The following is a 17,984-nucleotide window of genomic DNA, read 5'->3' on the forward strand; positions in this document are numbered from 1 at the left end:
GCCCTGAGGCAGAGGCAGATGCTTCACCCACCAAGCTACCTAGGTGCCCTAAAAATATAGTTTAAAATGTTTGAACACACTTAATTAACTTAGTTTGTAAATGAGACCAAACATTATTGTAAAGACCTATCTAGAATAGAGAGGCATGTCTAGAATGAAAAAGGTTGTAAGCCAGAAAGATTAAAAAGTGGGTTGCTGGATTTGTCACACTTCAGTGTTCGATATGAATTGCATTACTCAAAATAAACCTCAGAACAGTCCCCCCCCACACACACTGAAACCAGCCTCAAGGGCTCTAAAACCTCTGTTCAACAGGTGCCAGCTTAACAGAAGTGAGCAATACAGCTCAGTTCTGCCCTCAAGGAATGTGAGTTCCACAAGGATGGCAGGATCTCTGGGAGTCCTTGTCCATTTTGTTCACAGGTGGACCTCAGTCTGGCACATAGTGGGTGCCCAGTAGATAGGTGTTGAGTATTTGGCTCTTACAACCCATTGGGTCAGGAATTTGGTGACACAGCTCGAAATGGATTCAGAGAGTCAGGGCCAGATAGAAAGAATAACTGGAATGAAGAGGTCAGGAGAGGCAGCTCCAGATGGCTCAGGACTGGTGAGAGAGAAGCCACCTTTTGGGATCCCCACCCAGTGCCCCATTTCCTAAAGGACTAGGAGCCACCCACCCCCTATCCTGGCCTCTTGGCCTCTTTCCCCATCAACAGGTGGCCTGGCCCAACCCTGTCACCCACGCCTGGCTGCACCAGCCCAACCAAGCCCTCTGCAGGGGGCCCCTGGACTGGATGCCTGCCCCTTTCTGCCCTGTGGTCCTAGCCTCAAGGTGAAGGGCAGGAGGAGAGATGAAGGATCCCTTGGGCCATGTGGCTCAAGTCTTCTCTACCCCAAATGCAAGGCAAGGAGACAGAGGGACACAAACATGCAGAGATACAGATACTTGGATCCGGTGACAAGGGGTAGGGGGAGGGACAGAAGGATAGAATTGTGCAGGTGCAGAGGCAGAGACAGAGGGATATTGAGAAAGATAGAGTCACAAAGGAAAGAGAGGTAACAGAGAAGGAAAAACACAAGAAAGACCCTGAGGTATAGAGAGACACAGCTGGAGAATCATAGACACATAAAGGGAGCGATGGATATGCTCACTATCGGTGGTGATGGTCAGGCATATGCATGTCAGAACTCATCAAGTCCTACACAGTAAATCTGCAGTTTTTTGCACCTTGATTCCACTTCAATGCTGTAAAAAAGAAAAAAGCAGAAGGAAGTAAAGAAAAATAAGACCAGAATTCTAAGGTGTGTTTGGCATATGCACCACTCAGAATCATTAGAAAGAGAGAGAGAATCAAGAGACACAGATAAAGGCAAGGGTTAGAGACACAGGAAAATAGAAAGTGAGGGACAGAAATAGACGGGGTTGAGACACAGGGAAAGAGATAGCAATCCTAAGGCAGAGGGTGAGGAGATACTTGGTGGGTGCTTTATGTCGAGAGAGGCTTGGAAAGATTCAGAGGAAAGCAAAAACAGAGAAGGAAGCCTGTAAATGCTTGAAAAAACAGAGACAAAGTTGTGAAGATGATAAGGCGAGTCAGAGAGAGGGAGAATGAGTGAAGAACACACAGAAAATAAAGAAAAATCCTAAGTACCTAGAAGAGCACCCAGAACTGGTGAGAAGTGCGAGCTCGAGGCTAAGGGGCAGAGGATTCAGGGCAGGATAGGCCAGCCCTGCGGAGACCCCTCCCCATTCAGCTGCCTGGGCCAGGGAAGCAGGGATTGGCCTTCGGGACTGGGTGGGGGGGGTGCTCTTGGGGTGGAGGTGGGGGGAGGCAGGAGGAGTGATTACTGAGGCCTGGCAGGGCACCTCACTACCTGGGAATGCGCCCCGGGGATCAGTGGGTGGTTATAACCCAGGCTGAGTGCCGGGAGCTGAGGAGGAGGTGGCTGCAGGACGGCACAGGCCTGAGAAGTCTGTGGCTGAGCTGGGAGCGGGTTCCCCACCCCCTACTTGGGGGACATAGCAGGTGAGGCTTGGGGAAGAGGACAGGGAGGGAGAGGTGTCTGTGTCTTGGATGCACCCCTACTCCCTCTTTTTATCCTCCTTCCTTACCCAATGGAGGGGGCTGGATGTCTGCTCCTCTGAAGTCTATATAGTCTCTGGGTTGGGGGTCAGTGTCCCTGTAGTTCCTGCCTGAGCTGGGAAATGGGGCAGAAAAGGAAGGGAGGTGGGGTAAGGGCTCCCAGAATCACCTGCACCTCCCTGCCCTCTGTCCTCTCCATAAGGTACAGTGGCCATGGCTACAGCAGGACACCCCTGGATGTGGATGGTCAGTGCCCTGATTACAGCCCTGATTCTGGGGGTGACAGGTAACCAGAACCCCTGTATGTGCCTGTCGGTTAACTATGCATGGGGCTGTGGGTGACTGGGGGACTCTGTGTGATTGGGTATGGCTCCAGGACTGGGTGACTATGAGTTGGTGTCCGTATTCATGTTCAGGCAGTGTGTGTGGCTGGGTGCCTGTCACTGTTGGGGGGGGGGTGACGAAGGCGGGGGCTGACTTTCCTCATATCAAGGGACTGCCCGTAACAGATGTACTACCTTGGAGGCTGTGTGTGTGATTGTGTGACTGGGTGTGTGTGCACTTAAGATCATGTGTGGCTCAATATCAGTGTGGACAAATGCACACTATGTGTGTGGCTGTGCATGACTGTCCCTGTGTCACCAGATTGCATGTAACAGAAGTGCTTGTTACCGTGAAAATGTATGGCTAGGTGCTTGCAGGTAACGGTTTACCGTTGTGTGATTGTGGCTGAGTGCGAGACTACGTGTGGCTCTATCTGAGCTGTGTGACCTCTTGAGGTTCTATGTACCGGTGATTGTGACTGCATGTTTATAGGGGACTGTCTGTGTGGTGGTGCTGCTGTGTGGGTGGAGTTTCCATCCCTGCCTTAAGGGATTGGGTGTGCTGAAGTGGCTGTCACTATGAGGCAGTGATTCTGTGAAGGTGTATGATGCCAGGTCATTTGCACTCTGCCATGTGGGGTTTACTTAGTATAATATTGTCGCCATGCCAGTGTGCCTGCACGCAGAAGTGCATGTGGTGGTCTCTACGTATATGCATACATGCGTACATGTTACTGAGACACTGCGTGCCTGCATGAGATCTTGTGAGGCTGCCACCAACTGTGTGCACACAGCAAGCGTGTGCACCATGAGATGGAGCTGTGCCTGTAGCTACCCCGGGGGAGACGATGTGTGTCTCTCATGCAACTGTGTGTGTGCTTATCTGTGATAGTAGTTGTGTGCGTGTTTCCTGGAGTATGTGCGGAAAGTGTGAAGGCAGTGCCAGCGCCTGGCATCTCTGGGTCATTGGCAAGAATATGAATCAGTAGACAGACTATGGGGGACTGGTGATGGAGTAGGGTATCTGTGTCCGTCTGTAGAGGGGAGGGTATTGCTAGGAGGATCCAGGAGGTACATTTGTGTTTGAGAATTCCAAAAAATCAGTTCTGCTCTCTGTTGCCACCACCACCGGGCCCCTCTAGCTGAGCACTTTTCTGCTTCTGTTCCCCCAACTCTCCTTCCACCCACGGGCTCTGACTTGGCCCTCTTTCCTCACCCGCACCGCTAGCCCAGACTATCCACAGTCAGGGTCCGCTTGGGCTGCCGCCCCCACCTCCCGCAAGCCAGGCCCCCTCCTCCATGGCTCTCCCCATCTGCAGCTCCAGAACCCAACCCCTACCTCCTTGCCCGAAGTCAGGGCTCTTGATAGACTCAATCTCCCCATGTGACCCTGGCCTCTCCAACTACCCCCTCCAACCCTGACCTCATTCACTGAGGCCTGACCCCACTTCTTGAGCTGAGAGGTCCCACCATGAAAGCTCTGGTCTCCTGGCCAACCCAGGCTCCACCCCCTGAGCCTTGGCTCCGCCCCTGGGATTGTCCTACTTTCCCCTCCTAGGCCTCGTCCACTGAGCTCTAGCCACTCCCAGGAACCTTGAGGTGCAGCCGAATCCTGTAAACCACCTGATCCTGGACCAGATCTTTTCCTGAGTTCTAAGCCTTAACAATCCTCAAAGGCTTCACCCTCCAACTCCAGACTCCACCCCTAAAGCTCCAGCCCTATTCCCCTCAATATAGGAGCCCTTCTGGAGGTCAGACTTCTGCCGGGTCCTACCTCTTGGATCTAAGACCCACCCACTGAGCCCAGGCTCCGCCTCGATTCCGAGCCCAGCCCGCTTTCTGCCCCCAGAGCCTGTTCTTGCAAATGATGTTACCTCCTGCGACAACCCCTCTGACACTGGCCCCTCTGAAAGCACCCGGGACATTGGAGCTGGGGACCAGGAGGACACCAGGGCAGACGAGGGGAGCAGCAGTCGCATCGTGAATGGAACCGACTGCGAGAAAAATGCCCAGCCGTGGCAGGGTGCGCTGTTGCTGGGGCCCAACAAGCTCTACTGTGGGGCCGTGCTGGTGAATCCTCAGTGGCTGCTCACAGCGGCCCACTGCCGGAAACCGTGAGTGGGGCTACAAGAGCAGGGCTGCACATGGCAGGGGCGGGGTGGGGGGCTCTGGAGGACAGGGGGCCTGGAGGGGAGGAGGCCTGGGGGGAGGGGCCTGGAGGAAGGACCTGGGGGGAGGAGGCAGCACGGATGAGAAATGGGTACAGTTAGCCTGAGATTAAGAATGGAGTTGGGGTGGATTGGGTGTGCTGGGGTTAGGCTGGGGAGAGAATTGTGGTAGCGGGTGGGAGTTAGAGATGCATTGGATTTGGGGTGAGGGGTACATATGTTGAGTGGTTTGGAATGGAGATGTGATTCAGAGTGGCTTTAGTTTGGGGTGGAGTAGGGTGGAGATGAAAATGGTGTTGGGATTGGAAATAGCTGTGGGGTTGAAGATGAGGTTAGGGTTAGCCTTACCGATGGGACTAGAGATGGCTATATTTGGAGTTGGGAATTGGTGTGTTGATGGTTTGAGGGTGGGTGAAAAATTAGAGTGAGGTTCAGGGATGGGAATGGGTTGGATTTGGGGCTGGGCATGCACGTGCTGATGATTTGGAAAGGAGATGCCATTAGGAGAATTGGAGATGGGAGGAAATGAATTGGGATGAAATAGGGCTGGAGGCAGGAATGGATGTAGGATTGAGGATGGGGTTGGAATTAGAGTTATGAGGGGTTGGAGGTGGATGGATTTGAGGTTGAGGTGGTTAGATCAAAGTTTGGGAACACAGGGCAGCGCCGGTGGCTCAGCCGTTTAGCGCTGCCTTCAGCCCGGGGTGTGATCCTGGAGACTCCCTGCGGGCTCCCTGCGTGGAGCCTGCTTTTCCCTCTGCCTGTGTCTCTGCTTCTCTCTCTCCTCTCTGTGTATTCTCATGAATAAATAAATAAAATCTTTAGAAAAAAAAGTTTGGGAATATGGATGTGGTGGTTTCTGTGTGGGGAAAGGATTCAGGTTGGGGATTGGATGGGGTGGAATTGGGGTTGAAACTAGATTTGAGATGTGCTCGGCACTGGATATGAGCATAGGAATCAGGTAAATCTGCACCATCTTCTTTAGATTTTTCAGAATCCGTCTCGGCCACCATTCCCTGTCACCTGTTTATGAAGCTGGGCAACAGTTGTTCAAAGGGATCAAATCCATCCCCCATCCTGGCTATTCCCATCCTGGCCACTCTAATGACCTCATGCTCATCAAACTGAACAGAAAGATCCGTGAGACTCAGAGAGTTAAGCCCATCAACATCTCCTCAAAGTGTCCATCTGCTGGGACCAGCTGCATGGTATCTGGTTGGGGAACAACCAACAGCCCCAACGGTGAGAGTCCAGGTCCCTCTTGATGCCCACCCATGTCTGCCTTCTCCCCCTCTCTGCCTCTGAGCACTGCCTCTCCCCATCCTTCTCTGTTGCTCACAGTGGCCCTGCTTTGTGTGTTTCTGACAGTACAATTCCCCAAGGTCCTCCAGTGCTTGAACATCACTGTGCTAAGTGACGACCGGTGCAGAAAGGCCTATCCCAGACAGATAGATTCCACTATGTTCTGTGCTGGCGACGAGGCGGGCAGAGATTCCTGCCAGGTAAGGCTCAGGACTTCTGCATTCCTTCAGCAGATTCACACTGAGCACCAACTGTGTAACCCGAAACCTTGCTAAGTGCTGAGAACTCAGCCCTGTCCCATAGAAATACAACATGAATCATACATGTCATTTTAAATTTTCTGGTAGCTACATTTTAAAAAGCGAAAAAGAAACAGGTAGGGATCCCTGGGTGGTGCAGCGGTATGGCGCCTGCCTTTGGCCCAGGGCGCGATCCTGGAGACCCGGGATCGAATCCCATGTCGGGCTCCCGGTGCATGGAGCCTGCTTCTCCCTCTGCCTGTGTCTCTGCCTCTCTCTCTCTCTGTGACTATCATAAATAAATAAATAAAAATTAAAAAAAAAAAAGAAACAGGTAAAGTTAGCTGTTTTAATAACAAATTCTATTTAACTCCATGTATCCTAAGTAGTTTGATTTCAAAATGTAGTCAATATAAAACAATTATAAATGAAATATTTTACATTCTTTTTTTTTAATAGTAAGTCTGTGGAAGTGTGCATCACATGACGGCATATCTCAATTTGGGCTAGCCTTGTTTCAAGTGCTCAACAGCCCCATGTGACTAGTGGCTACCATACTAGACAGCACTGGTCTAGAGGGAGAAATCAAGTCTGCTTTATATGGTTGGGCAGGTTGTGCACTGTATACAGATATCACCGCTAAGGAGGCACTCTTCATGTAATAGACATCACAGTTTGGTCTATTTATTTTAGCAAATTTCTTTTTTTTTAAGAATTTATTTATTTATTTATTTATTTATTTATTTATTTATTTATTTATTTATGAGACACACACACACACACAGAGAGAGAGAGAGAGAGAGAGAGAGAGGCAGAAACACAGGCAGAGGGAGAAGCAGGCTCCATGCAAGGAGCCTGATGCGGCACTCGATCCCGGGGCTCCGGGATCACGCCCTGAGCCGAAGGCAGATGCTCAACTGCTAAACCACCCAGGCATCCCTATTTTAGTAAATTTCAAGCAGATGGCAGTTAAGTATCTTGTCATCACAAAGCCTACAGTATGAAAGTTTTCTGACAAATGCTAATACACTGTCTTGAGGAAGGAAAATAAAAACCTTTGCTAGGTATTTGAAAAAAGAATGTTTAATACAGAGACTTGATTGCAAACTCGTTGGAACGGCTGGCAGGGCAAAAATGGTAAAAAAAAAAAAAAAATTGTCAGGGGTGCCTGGCTGGCTCAATTGGAAGAGTGCATGACTCTTGATCTCGGGGTTGTGAGTTCAAGTCCCACACTGGGTATGGAGAATACTTAAAATAAAATAAAAAATAAAATGATTTTTAAAAACCCAATGGTGAATAAAATGCATAATAGGATAATTTCAGAGAATATAAGAGCTATGTAGACAATAAAACATAGTTTTATGATAGTGAGTGATGAGAGGCAATATTCAAAAGGGTGGTTGGAAGGGCCTCCTCAAAGAGGTGGGTAGAGACTGAATGACACAAAGGAGCCAGCCTTGCACAGATTAAGGAAAAGAAAAGCATGTGCAAAGGCCCTACTGCAGGAAGGAGTTTGGCTGGTCCAAAGGACAGAAAAAAAACAGAATGTTTAGGGGAGTAAGGGGAGTGGTGCAGTAAGAGTTGAGCCTGAAGAGATGGGTAGGGGCCAGTTAATTCCCAATACAGAGCTCCTCTACGTCCTCATGGAAGCTCTATCTGTTGAGGATGACAGAACTTAAAATTAAACTGTTGCAGGAATCAAAACCCTTCCCTGTATTCAGGTTTTCAAGGGTTCTAGAAGGAGGTAAAGGAAGGCACTTTCTGCTGGCAGGATGTACATACACTTCAGTAATATTGGGAATTAGTAAGTAAGCTGGGGCCTTAGAGAGCACTCCTGTCCATTTCTGATGGCTGGGGAAAGGTGCCTCTCCCCAGATTTTACAAGCCTGAAAATTACAGCAACTTCCCAGCGTCATCTCTGTTCTCACTTAATATGGAAACACATATCTGGATAGAGGAGGAGCCAGAGGGATTTTTATCAGAAGAAAGCATATCTAATTCAAATGTCAGTATTTTTAAGATTATTTTAAGTAATCTCTACCCCCAACATGGGGTTCGAATTTACAATTGAGAGTCATGCAGTCCACTGACTGAGCCAACCGGGCGCCCCTCAAATGTCAGCATTTAAAACCACTTAGCTTTTCTGGAGCCAAGCTTAGCACCTTGTTTTTCATTTTGCAGACCTCAAGTGGCTTTTCATACCAGTTTGTGGTCAGGGTGAGGCCACTCAGAGCAAAAAGTAGTAACAACACTAATCCTATGATAATATAATGTGGGACTCTGCTTTATGTGGTTCCCACACATCAGCTCATTAACTCACTTAGCCATTATGGTTTTTTTTTTAAGATTTTATTTATTTATTCATGAGACACACAGAGAGAGAGAGAGGGAGAGAGAGAGACAGGCAGAGGGAGAAGCAGGCTCCACACAGGGAGCCCAACGTGGGCCTCGATCCCAGGTCTCCAGGATCACGCCCTGGGTCGAAGGCGGCACTAAACCGCTGAGCCACCCAGGCCGCCCGCCATTATGTTTTTTTAAGATTTTATTTATTCATTTGAGAGAGAGAGAGAGACATGAGAAGGGGTGAGTGGGGAGCAGACTCCCCACTGAACAGGGAGCCTGATGCAGGGCTCCATTCCAGGACCTGAAGATCATGACCCGAGTCAAAGGCAGATGCTCAACCATCTGAGCCACCAAGGTGTCCATCACTTAGCCATGATTATTATTAGCTCTATTTTACAGACAAGGAGCCAAGCTCAGAGCAGTTAACTAACTGCATCTCAAAGAAAACTCTGCAAGGATATTACAGAAAATATAATGAGAAGAATTAAGCTGCAAGAAAGTTGAAATTTAGAGATTCAGGCCGCCTGGGTCTTTTGCCTTGAAACAGTGTCTGCTGTTGGGGAAAGAAACCAGGCTCTGGGTTTCTTTATAACTGATACCAGTATTTTGTATAAACATACATAAGAAATCACAGTAAAGAGTGGTGAGTAGTAGGGACGCCTGGGTGGCTCTGTGGTTGGGCATCTGCCTTTGGCTCCTGTCCTGATCCTGGGGTCCTGGGATTGAGTCCCACATCAGGCTCCCCACAAGGAGCCTGCTTCTCCCTCTACCTACGTCTCTGCATCTCTCATGAGTAAATAAATAAAATCTTAAAAAAAAAAAAAAAGAGTGGTGAGTAGTATTATAGGAGAGTAACTGTAGGATTTGCGGGAGTTGAGGACAGGCAACCCAAAGAAGCAGTTCTCAAACTGTCCCCCCACCCCAGGGGACATATGATAATGCCTGGTGATAGTTTTGGTTGTCACAGCTCTACCTGGGGGATGAAGGGGGTGACTGGCATCTAATGTATAGAGGTCAAGGATGCTGCTGAACATCTGACAGGGCACAAGATGGCCGCCACAGCAAAGAATGATCTGGCCCCAATGTCAGTGGTGCCCAAGATGGGAAAGCCTCATCCTTCAGGGGCAGAGAGCTGCCTCTCTGCAAAGGTACAAGATGGACCGGTGTCAGGGGCAGCCAAAGGATGAGGAAGGGAAAGGAAGCCATGCCAAGCATGCTTAGTCAGAAAAATATGGTGTTCAAAGGCTGAAAGAGAGAAAGCAAATAGGGACAGGGAGATGCACTGAGGGAGACACATAGAGAAGATATGGCACTGGGTGGAGAGGACAAACAGAACTTCTAAAGGTGGGACTTACAGGGAAATGTTAACATTCCTCTCTGTGTGTCTCTGTTTTATCTGTGTCTCCTTCCTTGTCTTTGTGTCTCTTCACCTCTCTACTTTTTCCACCTCTGCATCTCTGTCTCTTCCCTGTGTGTCTCCCTCCCTCCACCTCCCCACATCACTGGGGATGGGCTCCTTTTTCCTCTGCAGGGTGATTCAGGTGGCCCTGTGGTCTGCAATGGCTCCCTACAGGGCCTCGTGTCCTGGGGAGACTTTCCCTGTGCCCAGCCCAACAGACCCGGCGTCTACACCAACCTGTGCCAATTCACTAAGTGGATCAAGGACACCATCCAGTCGAACTCATGAGGCATCCCGGGACCTGGCATTCTGGTGTGGCCCCACGATCTGTGGTCCCTCACTCCTGAAGGGACCGTGACACTGTCTCCAGACCCTGCTCCTTACTGAGGGTGTTGGGGTTGTTAATCTCTCCAGCCCCTCCTCGTCTCCTGGAATCGGTCTCCCCATTCCCCAAACCTGGGCTTACCCTGTCTTTCCAGTCAGGCCTTAGAGGCAGTTTCCCAGAATGACCAAGGTGAGGGCTGCCCTTCAGTGTCCCCCATGCTTCATTCTTTAGACCCAGAGGCTGTCCTTGCCCTGCAGCTGTTCCCCAAATTTGGTCTCAGAAATAAAGCATCTGAGGAGAAGTGGGCTCTGTGTGCGGTGTCCCCCACTCACTGAATGGCCAGGCAGCCAGGAACAAGTCACTTTCCCCTTCTGTACCACTATGTTTGCTCTTTGGGACTATTTCAGTTGCAAGAAACAGAAATCCATCCAGGCTGCTTTGCATTTTTTTCACAAATACTGATTGAGTATTTTGTGGCAGGAAGTTTCCAGATGCTGAGATACTACAACAGGCAAAACAGAACAATATCCTGCCTCACAGAGCTCCTTTTCTCCTAGGGGAAGACAGACAGTAAAGAGATAGATGAATACATTACTTGCGATGTAAATAAAATGAGCACAGAGCAAGTGGAAAGAGGACCTTTGGGAGGAGCGGACCTATTTATATTGGATGGTCAAGGAGGGTGCAGGAGGGCGATATAACAACTCACCTGCATCCACAAGATGTCTGCAGCCTAATCCCGGAACCTGGGAATTTGTGGCTTTATATGGCAATGAGACTTCACAGGTGTGATTAAGGATCTTGAGATGAAGAGATGATCCTGGATTTTCTAGGTGAAACCATTATAATTCCAAGGGTCCTTAGAAGAAGAAGTTGTGGGGGTGGGGGGGTGAGCAATGAGCATGAGAGAGAGATTGGAAGATGCTGCTAAGCTGGTTTTGAAGATGAAGGAAGGGGCGGAAGGAATGTGGGTGGTCTCCAGGAGCTGGAAAAGGCACAGGAATGGATTCTCCCTCCCAGCCTCCAGAAGGACTTCAGCCCTGCCTGTCTATGTCTTTATTTTAGCCCAGCATGACATTTCAGACTTCCGTCCTCCAGAACAATAAGAGAGTAAATTGATGTTATTTTAAGATATCAAGTGTGATAATTTGTTTTAGCAGAAACTAACATGAAGGGCCTCTGGGAGGAGGTGGCATTTGGGCGGAGTCCTACACAATGATAAGTAGCTAGCCCAGTGAATTTTGGGGGGGTTCAGTGTTCCAGACAGAAGGACAAGGCAAAGGCTCTGATATGGGGACAGGCTGGGCATTTCCCAAGAACAGAAAGAGGACCAATGTACCTGGAACCTCTTGGTTTTCCCTATGAGATTGGGAAGCCTTTGGATGTTTTTAGCCAGAGGGCAACATGATCTGATTCCTGTGTAAGAAGATCATTCACCTGTTTGTGAAGGACACAATCAATGGAGCTTCTTATTGGCCAGAGTAGAAAATGAAGGGTCAGTTATCAAAAGAATATCCAAGACTTGGGACAGTCAGATGACAGCCCAGGAGCAGCTAGCTGCCTGTGGGATCTTGTTCACTTTCCTCCGGTGATCTTTCTTTCATGTCTCCCTCTTCTCATTTTCTCCAAAGGGCATCTTCTACTTCCTTCTCAGATTTGGGTGGCATGTGGCCTACCATAGCCTCACCCTGATAACTAGTTCCAGTTACTGGTGTTGGCTGCCTGTGGGTCAGGTGCTGACTCTGGGTACATCAGCCATGGCCAGAGAGGGGAGGGCACATAGTACAGCGTGAATCCCCCCCATCACCCCTTCACCAGCAGCAGTGAGCAAAGCACTGCCCTCGAGAAGGCTATGCACATGGGAGTCAATGGAACAGGACAGAGAGATTTCTCAAACAGTCATGCTATTTCTGGAGCTCAGTTTTTCCATCCATAAAATGGGAAGATTGCAATGTAATGATCTTCACATGTGGGCTCAACCCCTGAAATAATGTATTCCTGGTGGTCAGGAGTGGACACAGAAAGTCACTCCAGGAAATACCTTGGAAATGGATCATTTTCTTTTTAAGTAAGTTCTAGTCCCAATATGGGGCTTGAAGTCACAACCCTAAGATCAAGTGTCGCATGCTCTATTGACTGAGCCAGCCAGATGCCCCGGAAATGGAATATTCTAGAAAAGGAATTATATTAGGGAATTTCATAAGTAACAAAACACCAAATTAAAAGTGACTTACATAATAAGGACTTTTAGTATTTCACATAAAAAGAAACTCAAAGTGAGAACAGTTACATGGTCAGTGTGATGTCACTCAGGGTCCAGATTCTTTCCATCTTTCTTCTCTAACACCCTCTGCATTCCTTCATGAACTCAATGATGATATACTAAGCCATGTAATAGTCTAATCACTTGGGATAGAGTAATTAACAAACATTTAAAAATCTCTTCCTTCTTTCAGCTTACATTTTAGCAAGGGGAAGAAAATATGTCCAATTTTTTTCTTCAGGCTTTAACCTGGCAGGTATAAGATGGCTGCCACAGTTCCAGCCATCACAGCCTCATGTAAACATGATAAAAGGCAGGAAGGAGACCTTCTCCTAGCAAAGATCTCTTCATAGGGAGAGAAAGTCCTTCTCCAGAATCCCTCTCTAACCCCCATTTCTCTCCCCCTCTCCTTTTCTTTCACACACACACACACACACACACACACACACCTCTGCAGACTTCTCTTTGGGTCTCAATGGAAGAGAGTCCTAATGTCTGTTGCTGCAAGAGAAGCTGGAAAAAATTTTCTGGCACTTTCAATCTCTATTGCGGGGTACAGTCTCTGTCCAGAGGGAAGAGGGGATGAGAAATGGCTTGTTGGATAACTACCTCCCTTGTGCTCAGGAATTTACAACTCCTCACAACAATTTGGGGGGACATTCTACAAAGGTTGGGGTGCCAGGTTTGGGGTCATTGACCTCCCCAAGGATTCATCTCTCATCTCTCCATGTCAGCTGTTACCAATCTAGGATTAACATCTAGTATGCTGTGATAGGTGTGGACTTAGCCCAGCTCCAACTGCTCTCTATAAGCAAGTACAAGATGGGTAATGTGGTTTAAGATAGGGACAAATAACCCTGACACAATTACAGGTGGTAGAGATAGTTCAAAGTTAGAAAATTAAGGGAAAAATATCTAGAACAGAGCAGAATGCTAGCTGAGGGGCAATCAAGTATATTTTCCAAAATGACTCTGTTAGTCCATCTGCTTTTGGCAACACAAGAATATTAATACTGTTTCAAATAGGTTTTCACTTTGCATGCCAAGAAATACAGGTAAGGGAAGCTCCAGGCAAAGGATGTCAGGGCTCCAGTTTCACTTCTCTCTGCTTCTCTTGGTTCTCCTTAGTGTGGGTTCCTCATCCTCAAGATTAAAGATTGTAGTGAATATCTTTTAGAGAAGGATGACCCTTTCTCAGGAACAGCCCCAGCAGAATTCCCTTCATTATTATTGGTCAGAATTGGGCCACATGTTCTCTCCTAAACTAATCACAGGCCAAGGAAAATGGATTAACATTGTTGATTTGCACCAATCAAGGTTCATTTTCTGAGATTGAGATCAGAAATTCCTGTGAGGGGTGCCTGAGCGGCTCAGTGGTTGAGCCTCTGCCTTTGGCTCAGGTCATGATCCCGAGGTCCTGGGACTGAGTCCCGCATTGGGTTCCCCACAGGGAGCCTGCTTCTCCCTCTGCCTGTGTCTCTCCCTTTCTCTGTATCGCTCATAAATAAATAAATAAATAAAATCTTTAAAAAAAAAAAAAAAAAGGAAAAAAAGAAAGTCCCCTGAGTCTTGTAAGCTTGACCAAAGGGACTGCTCCCTGAATAAGATGAAGATTCTCTCATCAAAGAAGGGAAAAATGGATGGTAGGTAAACAGCTAAGGGTGTCTGTAATAGACATCCTTTTAGCAATTTTTTTAAAGATTTTATTCATTCACTCGTGAAAGACATAGAGAGAGAGGAAGAGACAGAGGCAGAGGGAGAAGCAGGCTCTATGCAGGAAGCCCGATGTGGAACTTGATCCTGGGACTCCTGGACCATGCCCCGAGCCAAAGGCAGATGCTCAACCGCTGAGCCACGCAGGCATCCTGTCTTTTAGCAATATTTTAAATTAACTTTTCAGTAAAGAATAATATACAAACAGAAATGAGTCTTTATTATAAATATTATAAACCCAATGAATTTTCACAAAACAGATGACTGTCTTGTAACCAGCACCCAGATGGGGCAGCAGAATATGACAAACTTTCCAGAAGATCTTCTAGGGGTTCCCCTACAGTCACTGCCCCTGCCAAGTGTAGTGACTTTCCTGATTTTTATCACCATCCTTCAGTTTCGTCCATTTATAAACTTTGTATGAATAACTTTAAATGTATTTATATCGATTTGTGGAAATATATTAAATGTATATAAATAAAATCACACAGAGAATTATCTTGTGTTTGACTTGTTTTGCTCAGTATTATATCTGTGTGCTTCATCTAGATTTTTGTTTATAGTTAGTTGTAAACGTCCCCTTCTCATTAGTACCATAGATAGACATTGGGTAGTTTCTTCAACAATTTTAAAGGCAATATGCTGGGACACCTGGGTGGCTCGGCAGTTGAGCATCTGCCTTGGGCTCAGGGTGTGATCCTGAGGTCCCAGGATCGAGTCCTGCATCAAGCTCTTTGCGAGGACCCTGCTTCTCCCTCTGCCTATGTCTCTCCTTCTCTCTGTGTGTCTTTCATGAATAAATGAATAAAATCTTTTTTAAAACTGTATACGTTTTTAAAAATAAATAAATAAAGGCAATATGCTGATCTAACATCTGCCAAAGCTATAGTGAAAAGTTTAGGAGAAGCAGTGTGCTTGACACTGCGCCTCCAACCCCCCAATCCTTATACTTCTTCCTCCTGTGGCAGAGCTTGGAAGTATCCTGGGTCATGTTTAGGCTCAAGGGTGAGCAAGAAATCAGAAGGAAGGTGTGTAGGCCAGGGGCAGAGATAGATATGTTGACACGTTGTGATCTCGTCTGACTCAGTGCAGGGCAGCCTGGGCAAAATTGAGATGTAGTTGCTGATTACCACACAAACCCAACTATTGCTCAGGGTGGCAGGTAACCTGGATAAAGATGTTCGCCCTCCATGTGGGTGTCCATTGATCTAGTTCTAAGCATAAGATGTAAGCCGAAACCTAGTGGCTGGGTTTCTCTGGGAAATTTTTGTTCTGCTGATAAAAGGGTAGGCATTATGTTTGGAACTTACCCTCTTCCCACCTGGAATGGGGGTGCCTGGAAGTGGACCAACCACTTTGCACTCTAAGGATAAAAGGCACAAGACAAAGATGGGGGTGCAAGAAGCAAAGAGAAGCCTGCTCTCTTGGTGATTGCGTAAATCCCTGCTTCAGGCACACACTCCCAACATCCTGGGCATGAAACAGAAAGAACAAAACCTCCAGCATCTGGGCTACTATAGTTGGTTTCAGGTATGCTGATAAGAAGAAGTGAAGTTTCTAGGAACAAAAACAGAGCTAAGATGTTGTGCAGATTTTACTGGGCAGGTTTGACTTTCTGTTCCTGGATGAGGATGTGCTTTTATTCAGTATGAAGACTGGCTCCAGAACCAGGAGGGAACAGATGTCTGCAAATGGTTCCTGTTAAGGGTGTAAACGACCAGTGCATTTCCTGCATGGTGATGTAAGTGGTGAGAACAGGCCTCTGGTGGTGTAAGAAATAAGCCTCTTGCCCTACCAGATATTAAGACAGGCTGCAAAACAAAATAATGTAGTTTTTAAAAGCGTAGTATTAGCACAAGAATAGACAAATGGCTCAGAGAGTACAGCATTCAATATAATATTATATAATATATGGGGAGCTATAAAATATGATAAAGTAGCAACCCAAATTAATAGAGGGGAAGATGGTAAACTTAGTAAGTGGTGTCAGGAAAACTGGCTCTCTGTGCAGAGAATAATATACTTAGATTTCTATCTAACACCACACACAAAGGTGGACTCCGGATGTGAAAGATAAACTTACAAAGTAAACAGAAGAAAATCAAGGAGATAATCTTCAAATCTCTGTGACAGAGAACAACTTCTTAAGACTTCAAAAGCACAGATCATAGAACAGAACATTCATTAGTTTGATTATATCAAAATTAAAAGGAGAGTAAAACGGACCATTATAACATTTATCAGAATGGGAGAAATTATTTATGACATTCATAATGTACAAGGGACTAATACCTATAATATGCAGGAAGCACCTGTGAATTAGTAAGAAAAAAATTGGAGGCACCTGGGTGGCTCAGTTGGTAGGGCATCTGCCTTGAGCTCAGGTCATGATCCCAGGATCCAGGGATAGAGCCCCATGTCAGGCTCCTACAAGGAGCCACTTCTCCCTCTCCTCCTTGCTCATGCTCTCCCTCACTAGCTCTCTGTCTCAAATAAATAAATAAAATATTTTAAGATAAAAATAAATAAATAAATAAATAAATAAATAGGCACCTTTGGGGGAGGGGGGAATGGGTAAAGGATATGAACAGGCAATTTGCAGGAGAATCCAAAAACTCTCATGCATATGAGGGGATGTTTAAACTCATTCATTATCAAAGAGATGTAAATTTCAATAACAATGAGATGCCACTTTACACCAATTAGGCTGGAGAAAATTAGGATGCGTAATATCTAGTGTTGTCAGATGTACAGGCATCCCTGAATGTTCAAGAGCTACTGGGGTTAGCGTGGGGTCTCCAGTCCTGAGGAAGGATCAAGCACTATTTCATTAAATTAAGTATATATGTACCTTATGACTAAGTAATTTCTCTCCTGGCTATACATCCCAAAGAAATTCTTCCACACTCACAAGGGGACACAATGTGCCTTGTAGAGTTCTTTTTGGTGGCTGGGAGTTGGCAACCACCATGTGTCCATCCCTAGGGGGATTGTTGACTAAATGTGTGACCCCCATCATGGAGTTCAGTGCAACAGGGCAGAACTGTGAACACAGCAACATGGTTGGGTCTTCAAAAGAGTGCTGTTTGAAAAGTGAATTAGAAGAGAATGAGATATAATCCAACCCCAATTACATAAATTAAAATTACAGGCCATAAGAACCACACTATGAATTTTGTAAGACTGAGGGAGGGTGGGAAGAGGGGAAAAGAAGGAAGAAAGGAAGGAAGGCAAGGACAGAGGGAGGGAGGGAAGGAAGGAGAGAGAAAAGAAGGATTCTATATAAACCAGTGATGATAATGATGCATTTGACGTTGAACCTCTGCACTCAAGGTCTAAAGGTCTAATAAAAAAATAAGCTTGTTAAATTGTGAAGCCACATCTTACATAAACAGTGTCCAGAGGCTGAGCCCCTCTGCGAGCCTAGGAAAGCTGTGTGCATTTTGTGCGTCCCCGATCACTGTTGGGCACCTTCTGATACTATTCTGTATCCCAGAATTATAAATCAGACACTTAATCTAACCCAACTGTGGCTAATTCTTGCTTGATTCCACACTCCTTTGAAATACACAGAATTGGCTCAGGACCTCAGAGAGGCTGCAACTCAGGTCGAAAACTGTCATCAGGTGTGGTTTGGAAAGTTGGTGTGTCCTCCACCTGGTGCCCTCACTCTTGGGGTGGTTGATCCTGGCTAAAAACTGAGGTCAGGGAGTGGCTCCAATTTTGTCAGTGGGAGGATCTTCCCCATGCATTCCACACACCAGATAAGCATCTAATTGTTGGCTACAGAGAGGCTGGCTGTGGGTTACCTTTTATTAGTAATCA

At 46.8% G+C, this 17,984-nt stretch overlaps 1 protein-coding gene and 1 long non-coding RNA gene across 3 annotated transcripts in view; one reads left to right on the forward strand and one right to left on the reverse strand.

Moving 5' to 3' along the window:
- Window positions 1-17,984, reverse strand: part of LOC144281130 (uncharacterized) — an 87,335-nt gene that overhangs the window by 33,429 nt on the left and 35,922 nt on the right. The gene's annotated exons all lie outside the window — the stretch shown is intronic.
- Window positions 1,870-10,484, forward strand: KLK5 (kallikrein related peptidase 5). Of its 2 annotated transcripts, none has more exons than XM_077843834.1 (6): window positions 1,870-2,027; window positions 2,287-2,370; window positions 4,257-4,521; window positions 5,561-5,817; window positions 5,944-6,077; window positions 9,991-10,484. In XM_077843834.1, the coding sequence occupies exons 2-6, from the start codon at window positions 2,298-2,300 to the stop codon at window positions 10,144-10,146; spliced, it is 885 nt and encodes a 294-aa protein (XP_077699960.1). In that variant the 5' UTR covers window positions 1,870-2,027; window positions 2,287-2,297; the 3' UTR covers window positions 10,147-10,484. The 2 variants fall into 2 exon arrangements, with proteins under 2 accessions (XP_077699960.1, XP_077699971.1); XM_077843845.1 differs by having other exon boundaries at window positions 2,293-2,370.

Source organism: Canis aureus, chromosome 1 (assembly GCF_053574225.1).
Source record: "Canis aureus isolate CA01 chromosome 1, VMU_Caureus_v.1.0, whole genome shotgun sequence".
NCBI lineage: Eukaryota > Metazoa > Chordata > Mammalia > Carnivora > Canidae > Canis > Canis aureus.

Excerpts from the sequence above, each read along its gene's own strand:
- KLK5 (XM_077843834.1), top strand. The coding sequence starts at position 2,298 with ATGGCTACAGCAGGACACCCCTGGATGTGGATGGTCAGTGCCCTGATT. Across the intron at positions 2,371-4,256 it reads CCTGATTCTGGGGGTGACAG|AGCCTGTTCTTGCAAATGAT; the intron begins GTAACCAGAACC and ends TTCTGCCCCCAG. Across the intron at positions 4,522-5,560 it reads GCGGCCCACTGCCGGAAACC|ATTTTTCAGAATCCGTCTCG; the intron begins GTGAGTGGGGCT and ends CATCTTCTTTAG.